The sequence below is a fragment of the Arachis hypogaea genome, chromosome 7, assembly GCF_003086295.3.
Source record: "Arachis hypogaea cultivar Tifrunner chromosome 7, arahy.Tifrunner.gnm2.J5K5, whole genome shotgun sequence".
Classification (NCBI taxonomy): domain Eukaryota; kingdom Viridiplantae; phylum Streptophyta; class Magnoliopsida; order Fabales; family Fabaceae; genus Arachis; species Arachis hypogaea.
Genome location: NC_092042.1, coordinates 13,296,165 through 13,318,180, shown reverse-complemented (window position 1 = coordinate 13,318,180; position 22,016 = coordinate 13,296,165). Strand labels below are relative to the sequence as shown.

General features: G+C 30.0%; 1 protein-coding gene across 1 annotated transcript; it reads left to right on the top strand.

Moving 5' to 3' along the window:
• Nucleotides 1-7,025: 7,025 nt before the first annotated feature.
• LOC112702530 (DELLA protein 1) lies at nt 7,026-9,041 on the top strand. Its single transcript, XM_025753601.3, has one exon. It carries the CDS (start codon nt 7,151-7,153, stop codon nt 8,759-8,761), a length of 1,611 nt encoding a protein of 536 aa, XP_025609386.1. The 5' UTR covers nt 7,026-7,150; the 3' UTR covers nt 8,762-9,041.
• Nucleotides 9,042-22,016: the final 12,975 nt, after the last annotated feature.

The window sequence follows — 22,016 nt, the reverse complement described above, 5'->3', positions numbered from 1 at the left end:
ATTCCCTATTCTTTCTCATTTTGTAAATATTCCTCTCCAACCCTGAATCAATTTATCCCCTCTCTCTCCCTACGACCCACTGCTGCAGCTGCCACCACCCTCGACAGACTCAAATCGGAGTGCAAATCCCGACAAGTTCTTCCACTTCTTCAACGCCAATGCTACCTCTTCCGCCTCTTCAACGTCATTGCGGTATATCAGGCAGCAGGCCATGTCCTTGCCATGGCAAGGGTTGAAAAATGCAATTGATGGGTGACGGATGAGTGGTGAAGCAAGCGGCCATAGGAATGATATATTTAGAGAAGTACTTTGCATTCTATGGAGCATACCACAGCAACACCATAAACATATTTATACACATGCTCTTCATGTCGCCCATCCTATTTAGTGAATAAATACTCCTATATTTCATATACCATCATTCTTCTCCTTCTCTTGCACCCCACTCCCTTCGCCTTTTCTCCTCAACTACACCTTCCTCTTTACCACCATTTACGCCTCCCTCGACATCAAAGCTGGCTCACTCGCGGCCCTTCTCACTTTCCTTTGTTGGCTTGCTTCCTCTTTCCTCGCCAATTACCTCAGATTCTCCCTTCCCTGGAAGGTAGCCCCTTTGTGTTTTTCATCTTGTTAATGCTAATTGATTTCTATTTTCACCTTCAGATTGTGTTGGCTTCTTGTTATTGGTCACAGTGTCTTTGAGGTGAAGGCAACGATTGAAGCCGAATGCAAGCAATGGCAAGACAAGAAACAAAAGAAACTTTCTATGCTAATGGCATTAGCGTTGAGGAGGTGGAAGAGCTTGTCGAGATTGCACTCCAATTTGAGCCTGTCGAAGGCGGTGGCAGTTACGGATGCAGGGGCAGCTGCGACATGGGTTGCGACATGGGTGGCAGCTGCAGCAATGGGTCACAGGGAGAGAAAAGGGATGAATTCATTTAGGGTAGGAAAGGGATATTTATATAATTATCAATAAAAATTTAATAATTGATTATTTTTATCAAACAAAATTTATCTTATATGAATATAATATTAGTTTCAAATTTTTCATGATTAGTTTTGTCGGCGTCTGAATCTTTAATGATCAGAAATTGCTATTTATTCAAGAAAATGAGTGACGAGAAGAGAGAGTGTGTGTGACTAAAAAGACAAGGATAAGATTTTTTTAGGTTAAAAGTTATTAATTGGTAAGTGAAAATCGTATAAAATGGTAATTATATTGAATGAGAATTTAATTGTTGTAGAGTAGATATATTAGGAACATAAAATCTTGACATTTGTTTCGATTAAATTATTAATTTTTAGATATTAAATATTATATTAATAATTAAATAATGTTATTATTTATTTATTTAAATCGGTTTAACTATGGTCGAACCACAGTTAACCATTAAATGTTTAAACTAGTATCTTGACTGGTTTAGTTCTCAAAATTTTGATATAAATATTATAAATTATTTAATTATTGGTAGGATTCAACACCTCGTAGTTATGAAGCAGGCATATATCCTATATACGGAGACAAAAAAATTAGAGATATGTGTAATAAGAAGAGGGAGGACAGAGAGATGGATGAATTATGTCTGTTCTTTGATCATTCAATTGGAAACCTTGTGGCTAGTGGCCACGCTTTTGAAGCATGTTGAAAGAATTACAGAAAATAGGTACGTTTTTAAAACGTCATTATGACAAAACTATGTCGTTATGCTTTAATAGCGTGCATGTTTCTCTCTAAAGTGTGGCAAAAAAAAGTGTGTCCAAATTTTTAATCAATTGCCATCTTTAGAAAAGTGTGGCCATTGACCCTATTCGCCATGCTTTTGAAGCGTGACAAGAAAAAATGTGGCCAAATTCCTAATCAATCGCCACCTTTATAAAAGTGTGGTCATTGATCCCTTTTGGCCATACTTTTAAAGCGTGACAAGAAAAAAGTGTGGCCACATGTCTTTTTTCTTGTAGTGGCCAATGTCAACCACCAAATTAGAAGGAGTTTGGTCATCAACTTGGTAAGATTGTTGGTCCCGCATCCTATAAAACTTGATGCAACCTTTTAATTTAGTCTTGACTACAACCACTTAACTAAACATACACTTTTCTGGATAAGACAAATATATACTTATTGTGTATTTTGAGATAAAATAAAAGGATCATAATGTATATTTTTTGACACATTCACTTCGAGATAAATCTCAAAGTAGTTCCTGAAGTTGTACTCGAGCCTTAAAGTAATTCATGAAATTAATAATTCCTCAAATTCGTCTCCGAAATTGTACTCCGAGACTCATAGTAGTCCCTGAGACATTTTCTGTTCATCAGAACCTTAAAACGACGTCGTTTTGAATAAAAAAATAAAAAAAGGGTGTAGCGTAGACCCCCCAATTCGAACCAAAAAAAAGAAAAAAAGAAAAAAAAGCCTAGCGTAGAACAACCCCCTTCCCCCAACCCCATTCTCAATTCGTTCCTTTCCCATCCCTATCTCATCTCCATCCCCAATCCATTTTCCTTCCCTTTCCCCTTCCCCTTCCCCATCCTTGTACCCAACCCTTTCTCCTTCTCATTCTTTTTCTGCTTTCCCAACTTTTCCCTTTCTCTTCCCCTTCTGCTTCCCCCAATCTTCCCCTTCCCCTTTCACATATATGCTCTAATTGTTGTTGTTGTCGCTGCTAGATGAGAAGATGAAGGTGGAAAAGGATGAAGAGTCAGAGGCGGGTGGTTGTTGGTGCTACACGGCGGAGGTTGAGCAGCGGACAAAGTGTGAGAGCGATGATGAGAGTGGAAAAAATAGTATTCAGGATTTAATTGATTTCAGAAATTTTGTTATTAAATTTGCCATTTCTTTTTTATTTGCAGTGGTGGTCATTGATAGTAAAAAAATTTAAAAGAGTTTTTTCGGTTTGAAACAGAAGAGTTGAATGCTTTGGAATGAAGCTAGTTACATGACCCATTTAATCAGATGAGGAAAGGAAAAGAGAAGGGGATGGAAATGGGAATGGGAATGGGGAAGGAGAACGAGAAGGGAAAGAGGAAGAGGAAGGAGAAGGTTGGGAGTGGGGATGGGAACGGGGAAGGGGAAGGGGAAGGGGAAGGGGAAGGAGAAGGGGATGGGAATGAGGATGGGGAAGGAGAACTGGAAGGGGAAAGTTGGGGATAGAGATGGAACAGATTGGGAATTGGGAGGGGAGGGGTGATTCTAAGCTACACTTCTTTTTTTTTTCTTTTTTTGGTTGAAATTGAGGGGTCTACGTTGCACCTTTTTTTATTTTTTTATTTTTTTGTCAAAACGACATCGTTTTAAGGTTTTGATGAACAGAAAATGCTTCAGGGACTACTATAAGTCCCGGAGTGCAATTTCGGGGACGAATTTGAGGAATTATTAATTTCAGGGATCACTTTGAAACTCGAGTGCAACTTCAGAGATTACCTTGAGGCTTATCTCCATTCACTTCAGTGATATTGTAATTTTCATGTTTTTGTGTTTTATGTCACAGACTTGGATCAAATTATTCACATTTAAACACAAATACTCTTGTATACATAGTATGATAAAAAATATTATAATTAAATTATGTTGTATAAATCGATAAAAAGAGACAATAATAATTATAAAAAGAAGATGAATAAGAAAAAAGAAATAAATATTTACAACATAATTATTAACAAAAATTTAATAATTAATTAATTATTTTGTCAAACAAAATTTATCTTTATATGTATATAACTTTAGTTTTATTTTTTTTTTTATATAATCAATTTTGTGAGCACGGGAATCTTTTCTAATTTGAATATAAATAACGGCGAAAGCTAGTGCACTCCAGATAAAGTAGGGAGTGCAGCACTCTTTAAAAGTTAACCTACTATCAAAAGTTATCAGGTAAATTTAATTTATTTATTATTGTTATTATTTTTTTGTCATGGGCTGAACAAACAAACCAGCACTAACAAAAAGACTAATTCCTCTGTTACTCTGTTATTGTCGATGTGATGTCTTCAAATATTTTTACTGTTTTGTTTGATGGCAGGTGCTTCCACTATCGTTTTAGCTAGCTATAGATTTTGACGCTCTTGAACCCACCCTATTCCACTTCTACCATAAATGACCATCAAAGTCCTAAAAATTGCTGCTATAGAAAAGGAAGACGCATGTCTGTCGCCACTGCTGGTTAGCTAACTCCAAACGCAAAACGGATTCTGTAGAAGAACCCCGGTTTTCATGAAGGCGCATGATTCTCAGATGACGACGCAGTCAAAGCACAATATGCATGGCAGTTACAACAAATCCATTATCTTTTATTTCAAATTAACCTCAACGTGTACGTAATAGAATGAAAAATTAAAATACAATTATAGATAAACAATTATTTGTATTATTTTTTTATTAATTTATTCAAAAAATAATTAAATTCTGAAGCTAATTGGTATAAAATATTACAGATATAAAACTAAGAAAAATTTTTATTTGTATAAAAATGAGCCTAATAAATAATTATTCTATTTAATATATAATTAAGAGTATTTCTTTCTTTACCAACGAATTATAGTTCAAATGACATAATCTCTTTATATTCACCTAAGAATTGGTAAAAAAAATACTTCTTTCCTTTATTAACTTTTTTAAACATTAATTATTTATTTTACATACAATATAAAAATAAATGAATATAATATTTATTGAGTAGAAGCAATTACACAAAAAATTTTGTTGTCATAGTATTTGAGCGAAAGAAAAGAAAATGTTATTTTAAGAAAAAATAATAATATATTTTTAATAATATTCTTAATACAAAATAATAAATTTTAAATATTTTTTTAAATAATATATATTAACTAAAATAATATAATTATCTCAAATAATATATTATAAATATAGTAAAATAACATATTTCAATAAAAAATTGTTAATAAAAAATTATATAAATATTTTTTTTACATGAATTTTTGTTTCGCACAAAATAAAATTATTATATGTTTATTTGCTTTTTACGTTGTATAAATATTTTTTTAATTAAATTTATATAGTACTAAATCTTTTATCATTCTGTTCATGTTTAATGTTTTAATTTTGTTTCACACAAAATAAAATTATATATATATATAATACAAAATTTTTTATCATTGTATTTATATTTAATATTATAATTTTATTAAAACAAAATTTATTTAAATTTTAATATTATATATATATATATAACAATTTTTTTTATCATTGTGTTTATATTTAATATTATATTTTATTTCACACAAAACAAAATTTATTTAAATTTTAATATTATATACATAATATATATTTAATATTATTTTTTTTAAGATTCTAATATATCTTTTTTTTGAATTTAGTACATGAATTTTTAACTTATTTTTTATGTATTATTTATTTTAATTCTAAAGTCCAATAATTTTTTTTTGTACAGACATATTGTTTTTAATATTTATATACTAATTTTTTATTTTGAACTTCATCCCAATATCTGAGACTTGCCAAAAAAAAATTAAAATTTGTAAAAAAAATAATTAACCTGATTAACAGGTTACCTTTTTAAATCCAGACCATTCAAATAAAATATAATAAATGAAGAATTTAGATTTAACAAATTCACAAGGTGTGCAGCACTCCATACTTAGCAAGGAGCGTTTAAGGATGAGCCATAAATAACCTATATCCAACTAAGTATTAACTCTTGAATTTTTTACTCTTCCTTTCTCATGTAACCAAACACACTTCGAAAATAATATAGGGTGACCAATCAAATGTTCCCCCTAAGCTGGTGCACTTTGGAAATGGATGAAAGAGATCATAGGATTCAGCATTGTTGATTGTTCCAACACCTCACTTCCATTTCACCAACCATTGTTACCAACAGGGCAACAATAACCCAGGTAAGAGCTTATAAGTTATAACAAAGCCAAATGAGAAACCGAAACTGCAAGACACGCGCGAAGTGAAGTAGATAGGGGTGAGTTGAGTCATGGGTGTGATGCAGTGTAAGTGTGTGTGAAGGGTGTGGAGCCCACATCCCCCGAATAGACTCAAAAAAGGTTTCAATGGCTTATGCGTACGGCGCCACCTGGTTCCTCTTGTGCATGGTGTGTACGAGCTCTACTCTATGCTCCATCCTCATCTTCGGGTCCTTCATCATCTTTCTCCATGCAATCTGCTCTTGCCACGCCTCTTTCTCTGCCTCTTGACCATTCCCCCCACCCGCATTCCTAACATCACACGTATCACCGCATCACCCCACCAAATATAGTAAATATAAAGATGAGCAATGTTAGGGACAGTCATTTTTGTAATTATTAGCTATCAACTAGTCATTAATAATAATTTGATAGTGTAAAATTGGTGTAAAATTTTATCTAATGACTCATCTTCTGTATTTTTTAAAATAATTAATAATTAATTTATTAAAAGTATAAAATATAATAACACCAAATTCAATAATAAATAGATAAATTTTATGATGTCTTTGTTATAATATTTAAATTGTTTAACTTATTTTAAAAATAAAAAATAAAATATTTAAAATAAAAAATAAATTATTTAATATTTATTAAATATTATTTATTTATCTCTTTTAATAATTTAAGTATAATATAATAGATATCATAATATTTATCTAATAAATAACAAATATATGATATAAAATAACTATTTTAATTTTCATGCATTAAAATAATTAGTAACGTAACTTTATACGTATATTTATTAAGTATATATTATTTTTAATGAATAGAATTATTTTTATTTTTTATATACATAAATATATAGTTAGTGAAGGACAGCATCACATTATATTAAGTTATGCTATATGTACATTAAAATTAATTATTAAAATTAATTATTAGTATAAAATATATACAAAAATATAAATACATATAAAAATAAATTAAATTACATATATATTTATATACAACTATATTAATGATTTTTTTTAATATATAAATAATATTTTTACATTATATTATATATTATTACAAGTTTAAAATGTTTAATTTAATAAAATTTTATACACAAAAAAAGCACCCTTATATTATATATATCCCCTCAATCCTCATTGCTTCTCATCCTTCCCTTTGCCACCTATCCTCTTCTCACACAGTCTCATTCCATTTCGGTGTCACCCACATTTAAAAAAGTTTAATCCTAGTTTATAAGATGATAACCGACGATAATATATTCGCGGGTTCTTCATCCTATGAACCATTTTCAATGTCCGGTGGTAATTGCATGGACGAATTGCTAGCAGCTATAGGCTACAAGAAGTTGCGATCAAAGGACAACATGGCTGACGTGGGCCAGAAGCTGGACCAGCAGCTCGAAGCGGTGATGATGGATAATAATGTCAATGCACGCGAAGACGGTACCTCTTCCAACGTCGCTTCAGACGACGCCGTCGTTCACTACGATGACCCCAACGATGTCTTCCCCTGGGAAAAAACCATGCTCACCCCCACGACCACCCACAACAATAACCAAAACGACACCACAATCTCCAATTCACTGCCGTTTACGCAAATCCTGGAGGACCCTCTACGGTTCAACATTCTCAACGGAAACTCAGCCAAGGACAACGATCTTACAGCGGTTACCGAAACCGTAAAATCGCAAGTGGAGCAACATTCAGACCTCACGTGTCTTTGTGTGGCGGTCGAAGACACTGGCGTGCGACTCGTCCACGCGCTGATGGCGTGCGCGCAGGCGATCCAGGAAGGGAAGCTTGACCTCGCTGACGTGCTCGTGAACCACGCGTCGGTCCTCGCGTCGCAGCAGGGCGGTGCGATGAGGAAAGTCGCCGCCAACTTCTCTCACGCGTTGGCGCGTCGAATCTACGGCGCGTTCCCGGAAGAGTCCATGAGCTCCTCGCTCTCCGACATGCTCCACGTCCACTTCTACGAGACTTGCCCGTACCTCAAATTTGCGCACTTCACCGCCAACCAAGCGATTCTAGAAGCTTTCTCCTCCGCAACCGCCGTCCACGTCATCGATTTCGGCCTGAAGCAGGGGCTTCAGTGGCCCGCGCTCATGCAGGCCCTGGCACTCCGTCCCGGAGGACCACCATCCTTCCGGTTAACCGGAATCGGACCGACATCGCCAGAGGACACCGACACTCTTCAACAAGTCGGTTGGAGGCTTTCGCAGCTTGCGAGAACGATTCAGGTTCGGTTCGAGTTCCGGGGATTCGGCTGTAACAGCCTCTCGGATCTTGATCCAACGGCTCTTGATATCAAACCAGGAGAATCCGTCGCCGTTAACGCCGTCTTTGAGCTTCACCGTATGCTCGCCAAGCCCGGTTCGCTTGAGAGGGTTTTGAACACAGTAAAAAATATCGAACCGGAGATAGTGACGGTGGTGGAGCAGGAAGCGAACCATAACGGTCCTGTGTTTTTTGAACGGTTCACGGAGGCGATGCATTATTACTCGAGTTTGTTTGATTCGATGGAAGGATCGGTAAATGAGGATGGGACTCTTTCGGAGGTTTACTTAGGGAGGCAGATATGCAACGTTGTGGCGTGCGAAGGAGAGGACCGTGTGGAGCGGCATGAAACGCTGGCTCAGTGGAGAGTCAGGATGGGTTCGGCTGGGTTCGAACCAGTTCGGCTGGGTTCGAACGCGTTCAGGCAGGCAAGGATGCTGTTGGCTCTGTTCGCCGGAGGAGAAGGGTATAGGGTGGAGGAGAACGACGGGTGTCTCTTGCTCGGTTGGCAAATGAGGCCACTCATTGCTACATCCGCGTGGAGAGTCGCCAGCGGCGCCCGCCGCCATTGAGTGAGCGAGCTAACGAGTTGACTGACTCGGTGGTTTCTCGGAATCGGTGACTTAAAAGTGTAACATAATCTTACTGTAGGTGAACGTTAGAATGGGCTGAGTTATAACTAGAGTAACTTGAGTAATAAAGGAGGAAGAGCCTAAATAAATTAATCAAATAAAATAGCTTGTCTAATCAGATTTCTTATTTGCAGAATTTTCGCTTTGTTTGTATATGTTGCTTGTATTCTGTTTGTTTTCTTAAAATGAATAGTTTTATAATCTAATAGTAATCCATGTATGTTGAAGACTTGAAGTCCTTAAGTTGGATTTTCATAGACAATTTATACTTGTAGTTTCACTTAATGACTAACTTAAAAAGTAAAAGTATTTAGCTAGAAGTACTTTAAAAGTATTGGTTAACAATAGAGATCAGATGGCATCAGTGAAAGGAAATGTGGACTAAGATAACTCCCAAGTCCCTACATCTTACTCAATAACCTCTGAAACTGTTCTCAATAGACAATAGACGATGGGAAAAGTTGCTCTCCATCTCTAATTTATTTGGTGATATATAATTTTTCAGATCTTCATAAAAATTATTTTATTCTATAAAAGTTATATAAAAAATAATATAATTAAGATACTTAAATAAATTTAATATTTTTAATTATTTCTATAATAATACATTTCAAATTAAATCTAAACATCAGATTATGAAATGTTAAACAATTTTGCAATGCACTTTTACAAATAAAACAAGTATGGTGGATATTACACAATTTCTAGTTGAAGTACATTCTAAACACCAAACATTATCGTCTTTATCATAAAAAGTGATTGCTACTAAATAGCTCAATTTAAAGCACTTAATAACTTAGTAAAAATGAGGGGATTATCGTATTACATTATTATACATATAATTATCTTTGGACATAGATTTCCATGGGGTTGGAGAATTTTTTCATCCCCACACTCTACTATCTATTCTTTTCCTATCCCGCCCCATCTTCATCTTCAAATATATCCTACAAATACTACCTAAGTTTACAAATTTGTCATCTCTAATTAAGAAGATTAAAGTAGAAATTTTTTATTTTTATAAATATATTTAATACATAGAAAGCATAAAAGAATTTGTATTTCACTAGTACTTTATCTTTAAATTCTTTTAAAATACTCGTTAATAACAAGACTTTTTTTATTTGACCTAAAATATATATTTAGAATTATTTTGAAAATTGAGCTTCGGTTTATAAGATTGCTACTTGATAGTCTTAGATTCTCAGTTGAAAAATCTAATTGATAAATGAATTTTACTACTAATGTCACATATTAAAATTAATATTGGGTTTTCATATTTTGTATTTTAGTAGATATATATATATATATATATATATATATATATATATATATATATATATATATATATATATATAAACTTCAATTTTATATATTTTCTATTAATTCGTAAATGCATATTAGCTAAACCACTGATAAATTAATCTAATTTTGAAAAACTAAATTGTAATGTTAGGTTTTCATGAATAAAATAATAGTGCATTTTCTTAGCCTGAAGTCAAAATGAAATTTAGGGCCTGCTGAAACTGATATTTCAAACATTACTATATATTAAACAATAAAACACTTCTTTCTTTTTGACACAGATATAATGAGTACTGCAAAATGATATAATGATATTCAACTGCAAAATGATATTCGACGATTTTCCTTTCGGATTGAAAATAATAAATTGGTTTTAAACAATTTAATATATATATATATTAAATTGAAACCATTTTGTTTATATAAAAATTATTAAAAATTTAAATGTTCATCATCTAATTTTAATTTTTATAGATGAATTTATATTTATTTTTAATTAAGAGAGTGATATTACCCTCCCAAATTTAATATTGTAATCTTGTTACTCATGTTATCCTCATTAGTTTATTTACGTAGATAAAGAAAAATTTATTGTAAAAATAATTTAAAAATAACATATAATATAAAAGTGTGATATGATCAATTAGAGATAAGAGACAACGTCTATGGTAATAAATTGTAATTTTATAAATAATAAAAACCTGTATACTTTTTTAGTAATTAATTTTAGAACATTAATGCTTATTTTTAATAGTATCGCAAAATTCTTATATACAATGTAAATACATAATTTTAATATACATTAATCAATATTTTTAAATTAAGAGATAATAAGAAAATATGTGGGTGAATAGTGATATTTAATTTTCTTTTTCTTGTTGAATGGTAAAAATGTGATGTAATCGCTCTATCGAAATAACTATTATAATATTGATTAACTTTTGATAATATCTTTGTTTTTCTTTTTAAAATTCTACAATGAAGAAATATAAGAAGCCAATAGAGTATCTGTATAATTTGTACAATGAAGATTTAGAGATGTTCAATTCAGTAGAATATCAGATGTTTATTATCCCTGATATTCGGATGGTTATTCTAAATAGTATGGGTGTATTATGTTTGAAAAATTAGTAATATTTTATTCTCGATGTTCATTTTTTAACTCATATTGGGCCAAATAAATAACTCATCATACACATTGTACAAATATTCTATTGACTCCCTAGCAAAATTCTTCTACAATTGGATTAAAATTTTATATATTATAAATTATTTTTATAAAATTTTATGTCAATTAAAATTACTGAAAACACATTTAATATATATTTATGTATGTAAATCTTGGATAAGATTTTAAGTTTTTTTTTATGGGACAAATTTCTAAAAGTTAAGATGGGGTCTTAGCTAGTCTCCGTTATACGGAGACATTACAACAATTCTAGCATTTTGCGGCGGTTTTTGGAGCTGTTTTACAGCAGTTTTGAACTGTTGTAAAATATTTCGCGACGGTTAATTAAATGCTGAAAGATAGGACGCGGATAAACGGTTAGCGGTGATTTTTTTCAATTGTTGAAATAACCGCTGCAAAATGTGAATTGGTTTTGCAGCGATTATCATCCGTTGCAGTATGAGGGTGAAAAATGATATTTTCATAAATGCCGCTAAATGTCAGTGATTTGAAAACAAAATCGTTTTATGGCAAGTGATAACCATCGATACATATCAGAAAAATGAAAAATATGATTATTTTGCGGCGGTTAAAAACTGGCGCCAAATTCAAAATTTCCATTAAAATTTTAGATTTTTTTATTATTTTACTTCTTTTAAAAACGCCTGTTTATTAAATATTTATTTTTTATTTTTAATTAATTTAAAAAAATCACAACCAAGTAAAACAGCCAAATAACATAACAAACTAAATTAAATATATGTTATAAAATTTAACATAACAAGAAATTGCCTCCCATTTTGTTTATATAAAAATTATTACAAATTTAAATGTTCATCTAATTTTAATTTTTATAGATGAATTTATATTCATTTTTAAGAGAGTGATAGTGCCCTCCCAAATTTAATATCGTAATAATATTGTTACTCATGTTATCCTCATTATTTTATTTACGTTGATAATGAAAATTTATTGTAAAAATAATTTAGAATATATATATATATATATATATATATATATATATATATATAACTTTTCAAATTTGTTGCATATATATAAACATTAGCCATCAAACAATTTTTCATATAAAATATATAATTAAAACATAAAATATACATAAAAAATAAATTAAATAATATATATTTATAATTTTATATATAAGGATAAAGTATACTTTTTGTCCCTAAAATTTGACAAAAGTTTTTAAAATACCCTTAAGTTTAATTTTATTTCAATTTCGTTCCAAAAGTTTTCGATTTGCATCAAATATACCCTTGACGGCTAATTTTCAAAAAATTTAAGACCGATTCAACAAAAACTTCATAATTTTTATTCATTATTATTAGATTGGTCTTAATTTTTTTAAAAATTTAGCCATCAAGGGTATATTTGATACAAATCAAAAATTTATGAGACAAAATTAAAATAAAATAAAACTTAAAGATATTTTTAAAACTTTTGACAAATTTTAGAAATAAAAAATATACTTTATCCTATATATAAATATATAATGTTTAATTTAATAATTTATTTTTTATATGTACATACTATTTTATAATTCTTTAGACAATTATTAATTATGAGTACAAGTCATATTTATAAAATGTAAAGTATCCATATTATGGTAATAAATTGTAATTTTATAAATAATAAAATCATATATAAATTAAATGATTATAAGAATAATTTGTCATTTTTTTATTAATGGGTTAATTTGTCATTGAAATTTGTCATTTGAAGATATCCTCTTAACAAGAGATTAGAGTATCTAAATTCATATTCCAATGCAATGTTGAGTTGGAATGATCCATATTATTCAACTTTGTTTAGGCCATAAACTATGAATTAGACATACTTATAGAGGAATTATGGGTGGCCAGTACCTTTTTTTCCATACTTATAATTGGGTGATGTTAATTTAACCATTTAAAAAGAAACATATAATAAAAAGTTTAAATTTTTCTCGCTGGAAAAGAAAAAAAGAGAAAAATGTGTTGTGAGGAGGATAGATAAAAATGAATGTCTATTTATGAGCTAATTCAATTTTCTTATGTTAAGAGGAACAAATTTTTACAATAAAACAAAATTAATGAGGTTTAAAAAGTAAACTTTGTATGCCTATAAAAATATGAATTGAGATAAAAGAATTACACAAGTAATAATAAAACAAAAATATTTTTTTTCTCATACATATATAAACTATCTTTCTTTTTTCTTTTTGAGTATACGTTACTACATATATATAATATTAATAAATATATAAATTATTTTTATTATAGTGAAATAATAGTATTGGTAAACATTAATACTAGAGTCTGATATTTATATTTTTCTATTTTATATTTATTTCTCTTCCTTATTTATTTATTTTACAACACGTTATCAGCATGAAACTCTAATCAAATTTTAGAAAAACTCAGGTAATAAATTTTTATTATGTCGAAACTCTCTCATCTTGAATTTAATACTCTTGATATATTTAGAAACAATTATTTATCATGGATACTAGATACTAAAATCCATCTTGATCCAATGGATCTTAAAGATACCATTAAGGTTGAAAATAATACATCGCAAAAGGATAAAGCCAAAGTCATGATTTTCTTTCGTCGTCATTTTGATGAAGGATTGAAAAATGAATATCTCACATTAAAAGATCCCGCAGATCTGTGGAAAGACCTTAAAGAAAGATATAATCATCAAAAGACGGTGATACTTCCTCAAACCCGATATGAATTGACGCAATTGCGTCTACAGGATTTTAAATCCATAAGTGAATATAATTCAGCAATGTTTCGAATCACCTCACAAATGAAATTATGTAGGAAAAAGATAACTGATAATGATATGTTAGAGAAAACTTTCTCAATCTTCCATGCCTCGAATGTGCTCCTACAACAGCAGTATCGAGAAACAAGATTTGAAAAATATTCTAAACTAATTTCTTGTCTTCTTGTTGCTGAACGTAACAATGAGTTACTCTTAAAAAATCATGAAACGGGTCCAGCTGGTGTCGCCCCATTTCCTGAAGCAAATGCGGAAAATCATTACTCCAGAAGAGGTAAATGGCAAAGTTTTAGTAACAAAAAAATTATGGAAGAAAGAAGAATTATGTTTATAAGAAAGAATCTCACTAAAAGTGGGATAAAAAAAGAAATAATGGGTAAATAAATTAACAAAGGATAAATATTTCCGTTGGGGTGGAAAGAGCCATTGGTCGCGTACCTGTCATAGACCAAGGCACGTAGTCGATTTTTATCAAGCATCTTTAAAAAATGACGACAAAGGAAAGGAAACAAATTTTATTTCAAATGATGTTGCTGAAAATTTCACCACTTATTATGATGTATCTGATTTATTTGAGGATCTTGAAGAAAATATTGGTCATTTGATCAATGATGAAACAGTTTAATATGTGGGTTTCTTAAGTACCTATGTAAATAAATAATATAAGAAACTTCTTGTTAAATTTTATTTTCTATGCATTTGAATTTCAAATATGATGAATATAAATAATGTTTATGAATTTCAAAATTACTGAATGTTCCAAGATAATAATAATAAAATTTTTAGTATATACTATAATTCTTACAAAAATATTTTCAATCAAGAAAAATAATTTTATGCGCATATACTTCTACTCATTTTATTATTATTATTTGTCTTTAAAAAAAATGGCAAAGACATATAGTGAAGATATTTGCCTTGTAAATAGTGCAAGTTCGCATACTATTCTCAAAAGTAATATATATTTTACCCATCTTGTGCAAAAAGAACAATATGTTAATACGATTATTGGCTCAGACAATGTGATAGAAGGCTCTGGAAGAGCTATAATTTTATTTTTTGGAGGAACTAAATTCATAATAAATAATATACTATTGTCTACTAAGTCTCTAAGAAACTTACTGAGTTTTAAAGATATTCGACGAAATGGATATCATATTGAAACAATGAATGAGGAAAATCATGAATAGTTATGTATCATAACTCATGATTTAAATAAAAAAAAGTTATATTAGAAAAGTTACCCTAACTTTCATCTGGGTTATATTACAGCAAAATTAGTGCAATTGAATCACATGCCATTGTAAACCAAAAGTTTTCTAGTCCAAATGAATTAATAATTTGGCATGATCGACTGGGTCATCTGGGAACAACCATGATACGGAGAATTATTAAAAACTCCCATGGACATTTACTAAAGAACCAGAAGATTCTTAAATCTAGTGAATTTTGTTGTGCTGCATGTTCTCAGGAAAAACTAATTTTAAGGCCATCACTAGTAAAGATTGGATTTGAGTCCCTTGAATTCTTAGAAAGGATTCAAGGCGATATATGTAGACTTATTCATCCACCATGTGGATCTTTTAGATATTTTATGGTCCTAATAGATCCATCTTCGAGATGGTCACATGTGTGTTTATTATCTTATCGCAACCTAACGTTTGCGAGATTGCTTGCTCAAATTATTCGATTAAAAACATAATTTTCAGAAAATTCAATCAAAGCAATTCATCTTGATAATGCTGGTGAAGTTACTTCCCAAGCTTCTGATGCTTATTGTATGGCTAACGGAATAAGCGTTGAACATCTAGTAGCTTATGTTCACACACAAAATGGGTTAGTAGAATCACTTATTAAACGCCTCAAATTAATTACTAGACCCTTACTTATGAGAACAAATCTGCCAACTTCGACTTGGGGCATGCTATTTTACATATCGCAACACTTATTCGTTTGAGAGCAACAAGTTACCATCAGTTCTCTCCTATGTAATTAGTTTTTGGGCAGCAACCAAATATTTTTCATTAAGAATATTTGGATGTGCGATATATGTTCCCATTGCACTACCTTCTCACACCAAAATGGGACCCTAAAGAAAATTGGGGATATATATTGGATATAATTCTCCTTTTATAGTGAGGTATCTTGAGATACAAACTAAGATGTATTTAAAGCCCGATTTGTGAATTGTCATTTTGATGAATCCAAATTTTCAACGAGGGAGAGAATAAGCTTCCTGAAAAGGAACTTAACTGGAATGCACCATCCTTAATGCATTTAGATCCTCGATCAGGACAATGTGAAATAGAAGTTCAAAAGGTTATACATTTGCAAAGAATAGCAAATGAATTGCCTGATATATTTTCCGATACAAAGAGGATAACCAAATCTTATATACCAGCGAAAAATTCCCCAATTCGAATTGATGTCTCAATTGGACAAGTGGCCACTGAAAAAAATTCACGACAAAAGCGTGCTAGACTTGTTGGTTCCAATGACAAAATCCTCGAAAAAAAAGAGGTAAATACTATTTCTGTTGAAAAAGACATAGTAAAGACACATGCAATTGTCCAAAATTTTGATATAGTTTTAACGCCAAAAGACGTTCAGGTACTTGAAAATTGTAAAAATGACGAGATCTCGATAAACTATATCTTTATAGGATAAAAATGGGATCGAAATAAGGCAATTGTCAATGAAATATTTACCTATAATGTGGCATTAAATATTATGCATGAAAGTAAGGATCTTGAGTCAAGAACAATCAAAGAATATCGACAAAGAAATGATAGGCCAAAATGGGAAGAAGCTATGAAGGCTGAGCTAGACTCACTTGCAAAACATGAAGTCTTTGAACTTGTAGTCCGTACACTAGAAGATGTAAAACTTTTTGGATACAGATGGGTATTTATGAGAAAATGAAATGAGAAAAATGAAGTTGTATACTACAAAACTCGACTTGTGGCACAAAATTTTTCACAAAGACCCGGTATAGATTATGAAGAAACATATTCCCCTGTAGTGGATGCAATAACATTGCGTTATTTGGTCAGTTTATCCGCATATCATAAACTACATATGCATTTAATGGATGTAGTAACAACCTATTTATACAGATCATTAGATCGTGATATCTATATGAAAGTCCCTGAAGGGCTAAAGATATATAAACCATCCAATGAATATTCGTAGGGGTTATACTCAGTTAAATTGAAAAGATCTTTATATGGTCTAAAGCAATCTAGACGAATATGGTATAGTCGTTTTACTGAGTATCTGGCCAGAAACGGATTTAAGAATGATAATATCTGCCCATGTGTTTTCATAAAGAAATCTGCATATGGATTTATTATAATTGTTGTGTACGTTGATGATTTAAATATCATTGGAACCCCTAAAGAGATTTGAACAACTATAAAAGTTCTAAAAGAAGAGTTTGAGATGAAAGATCTTAGAAAGACTAAATTTTGTCTCGACCAGTAAATCGAGCATACAACAAATGGGATCTTTATTCATCAAATAACATACACAGAAAAGATCTTGAAAAGATTTTATATGGATAAGTCACATCCATTAAGTACCTCAATGGTCGTAAGGTCTTTAGATGTGGAAAATGATCAATTCCTTCCTAAAGAAGAAAATGAAGATATTCTTGGTCCTGAAGTACCATATCTTAGTGCCGTTGGAGTGCTAATGTATCTTGCTAATAATACACAACTTGACATAATCATTTGCGGTAAATTTACTAGTAAGGTATAGTTCCTCTTGAACAAAAAGATATTGGAATGAAATCAAACAAATTTTTCGATATCTTCATGGAACAGTTGATATAGATTATTTTATCCCTATGGATCCAAATCACAACTAGTTGGCTATACAGATGTAGGATACTTGTCTAATCCACATAAAAGAAGATCTCAAACAGAATATTTGTTCACATATGGTGGTACAACTATATCATGGAGGTCCACGAAACAAACGATTGCAGCAACATCCTCTAATCATGCTGAAATAGTAGCGATATATATATGAAGCAAGTCGTACGTGTTTTTTACTCAAGAGTTTGATCCAATATATTCTGTTATCATGTGGATTGATTGATCATAAGATAGCTCTAACTATCCTGTTTGAAGATAATTCAGCATGCATTACTCAACTTAAGGGTGGATACATCAAAGGTGATAGAACAAAACATATTTTTCCCAAATTCTTCTTCACTCATGATCTTCAAAATCAAGGGACAATTGATGTCCAACAGATCCGCTCAAATGATAATTTGACAGATTTATTTACAAAGTCACTCCCAAAATCCTCCTTTAAAAGATTGATACATCAAATTGGGATGCGCCGATTTCGAGATATTAAATAATGTCGACAAGTGGGGGGAGACTGTACTCTTTTTCCATTGATCAGATTTTTTTTATTGGGTTTTTCTTAACAAGATTTTTAATGAGACAGTCCCATCACAAATGATATTGTACTCTTTTTTCTTTACTAAAATTTTTTCATTGAATTTTTTTTTAGCATAATTCGAAATGGGCATTCAAAGAGAAGTATTGTGATGAGAATAGGTAAGAATAGATATCCATTTATGAGCAACTCAATTTTTCTATGTTGAGAGGAACAAGTTTTTCTGATGAAGCAAATTAATGAGGTTTGGAAAGTAAATTTGGTACGCCTATAAAAACATAAACTGAGACAAAGGATTACACAAGCAATAAAATAAAAATATTCTTCTTTTTCATACATATATAAACTCTCTTTTTTCTCTTTTTTTTGAGTATATCTTACTACATATTAGTGAATAAATAAATTATTTTTATTATAGTGAAATAATAATATTAGTAAACATTAATATTAGAATCTTATATTTATATTTATTTATTTTATATTTATTTTTATTTTTTATTTATTTATTTTACAAAAAAAATTGTAAATTTTTTCTCATAATGATTGATTGATTTTTGTTTTGTCAAATTAATGAATATTTCATAAGAAATTTGTAAGTGATTATTATTATTTCTTCTTTCGATGGACTTCTAAGTTGTAGTCAAAATTTGCTTCTCTGATTTAGTACTTACTTTACTACTTAGGGTAGCATTGGAGACAGAACGGACTAGACGAATATGTTGAATGTTGAAAAATTGAAACTCTAGAAAGACCGACGTGTAGTCCCCACTCGCAACACATAAGCATTATTAATTTATTAGTATGATTGGATGTTTGAATTATGGTTTGGTTATAGAATTTGGAGTAAATTATTAAAATGAGAGTAATGTTAGGGGTAGTAATTTTTGTGATTGTAAGCCATTAATTAGTTATCAATGATGATTTGATGGTGTGAGATTAGTGTAAAATTTTATTCAATGGCTCACATTTCTCTGTTGGTTACATGCCGGCCAAAATTTAATAAAACTGCTGCCCCCTAGACTTTTCCTTAAATGATACTCAAAGTTTATTCTGATAAAAATAATTTTAAAAAATATTAATAATAAATAAGTATTTAAAAAATTTAAAAAATATAATAAAAAATATTAAATATTAAATATAGGGTAATGTATTTAAATAAATAAAATGAGAGAATTCTTTACTTGATTGCAACATTTGAAAACTCTTTACGTGAGTGTTTTGTTTTGTTTACTATATAAACCGTGAAAGTTAACCACGATTTTAATATGTTCATAAATCGTGGGAGTTTTAGACGGATTTCAGCTGAAAAATTTTGAGCATAAACCGTGGCTGCTCACCACGAATTATGAAAGAACATAGGCAATCATAAACCGTATTTGGTCACCACGGTCTATAAAAAAAGCTCTGAACATAAACCCTCCTACCTACTATGGTTTATGCATAGAGAAGTATAAATACATAATTCGTAGATAGTCAAACTCTCTCAACCACCAAGGTGCAACAATTTTAGTTTCAAATTCTCTCAACCACCAAGGTGCAATAATTTTGGTTTGGTACAAATGCTATCCGTGATGACTATCCACGAATTATGTATTTATATTTCTCTATGCATAAACCGTGGTAGGTAGGGAGTTATGTTCAGAGCTTTTTTCTTCATAAACCGTGGTGACCAAATACGGTTTATGGCTACCTATGTTCTTTCATAATCCGTGGTGAACAGCCACGGTTTATGCTCAAAGTTTTCCAACTGAAATCCGTCCAAAGCTTTCACGGTTTATGAACATATTGAAACCGTGGTTAACTCTCACGGTTTACATAGTAAACAAAATAAGACACTCAAGTAAAAAGTTTTCAAATGTTGCATTCAGGTAAAGGATTCTCTCATTTTATTTATTTAAGTACATTATCTTTAAATATATATTATAAAAAGTATCTTAGAAATAAAATTTTAACATAATTTTTATAAGTATTATTAAAAAAATAATTTTTTTTATTTTTAAAATTTGTTAATTATATGTTAAGTAAATTTTTAATTTTTTTAATGTAAATGACTCAATTTTTTTAAAAAACATAAAAAATCTAGAAATTAAATTTGATTCTAATTTTTTTGTATATTTTAAATATTTATTCAAATGTTGTCACAAAAATTCAAATCAAATAAATAAATTGTTTATTAAATATAAATTTTTAATCATTTATTAATTATTTTATTATATTTTTTAATTATTTTATTGATAATATTTTTTAAAATTTATTATCAGTGCCTAAATTTTGCGAGTATCAAAATTGACAGTTAACTCTAAAAAGATATAAAAGCATGATTTGTGCGCAAACTATGGTTTAAGAGTTACCAATAGATCCAAACATGCAAATTTGGCCTACTTTCTGTTGGTTCAAGTATATATTAGTGCTCAACCGATGATTTTTAATAACTTATATGTTTTTGGTGGAATTATGGTATATGCGTGCATAAATATAAAACTTTTGTACACTGTATTAAGTATTAACTCATACTTTATCTTTAATGTGAATGATAAAAAATTAAAAATTCAATTTAGTGAGATTTATATCACCTTTTATACTATAGCAATATACATAGAAATGGGATCTCATACTATATGTACATTAATTATTCAATTGAATATAAAATTGGCTTCTAAACCAGTTCAACCATATCGAATTTTTTCCATTCAAATTAATAAGACGAACCAGCTTTAAATTGGACTAGTTCCCTTGGTTAGCTGCGCCTTTTTTTTCTTACCCAAAAGAAAATTTTATTTTTTAATTTTTTTCAAAAAAATTTTTAGCTATTTAATATCATATTGTTTTAAAAAGTATCTAAAGAAGAAAAGTATGAGACTTGTATGGTATATAGATATTTATAGTAATTTTAAGAGTAAATAAATGGTCAAATTGGTAGAAATTACAAAAAGGCTTTTTTGAGTGATATCACAAAATAGGTTTTTTTGTGGTTTTCAAAAATATGGGGACTAAAAAAATGTATCGGACCAATTGTCATTTTTTTATATTTATAAAGTGAAATTGCTGTGGCAAATTATATTTTTTATTTTAAATTTTTTAAAAAGTAATTTGTTTGAATAAATCATAATTTTTTTCAATTTTTAAAATCAAATTTATTGAGGGCGAATTGTAGCTTTGAAAGGAATTTGTCGAGACAAATTGTACTTTAAAAAAAAAATATAATAGAATACAGTGGGGCTAATTGTGAAAAGTGAATATGTTGGGGGTGAATTTCAAACACGACCATATCTACATGTATAATTCACATATTTATAGTAAAAATCATTTAATTCAAAATTATATCAAAATTAAAAAGCAATATATTTGACCTTCCTTATAACGCTAGCTTGACGAAAAAAGTATTGAACATAAGAGATATTAAAAAATAAGCAAAATTTATTATTTTTATCAGTTAATTAATTATTAATATTTAAAATATATGCTAAAAATATATTATTAAATTATTAGACTAATACCTATTAATGAATCAAACAACAGGTAGCA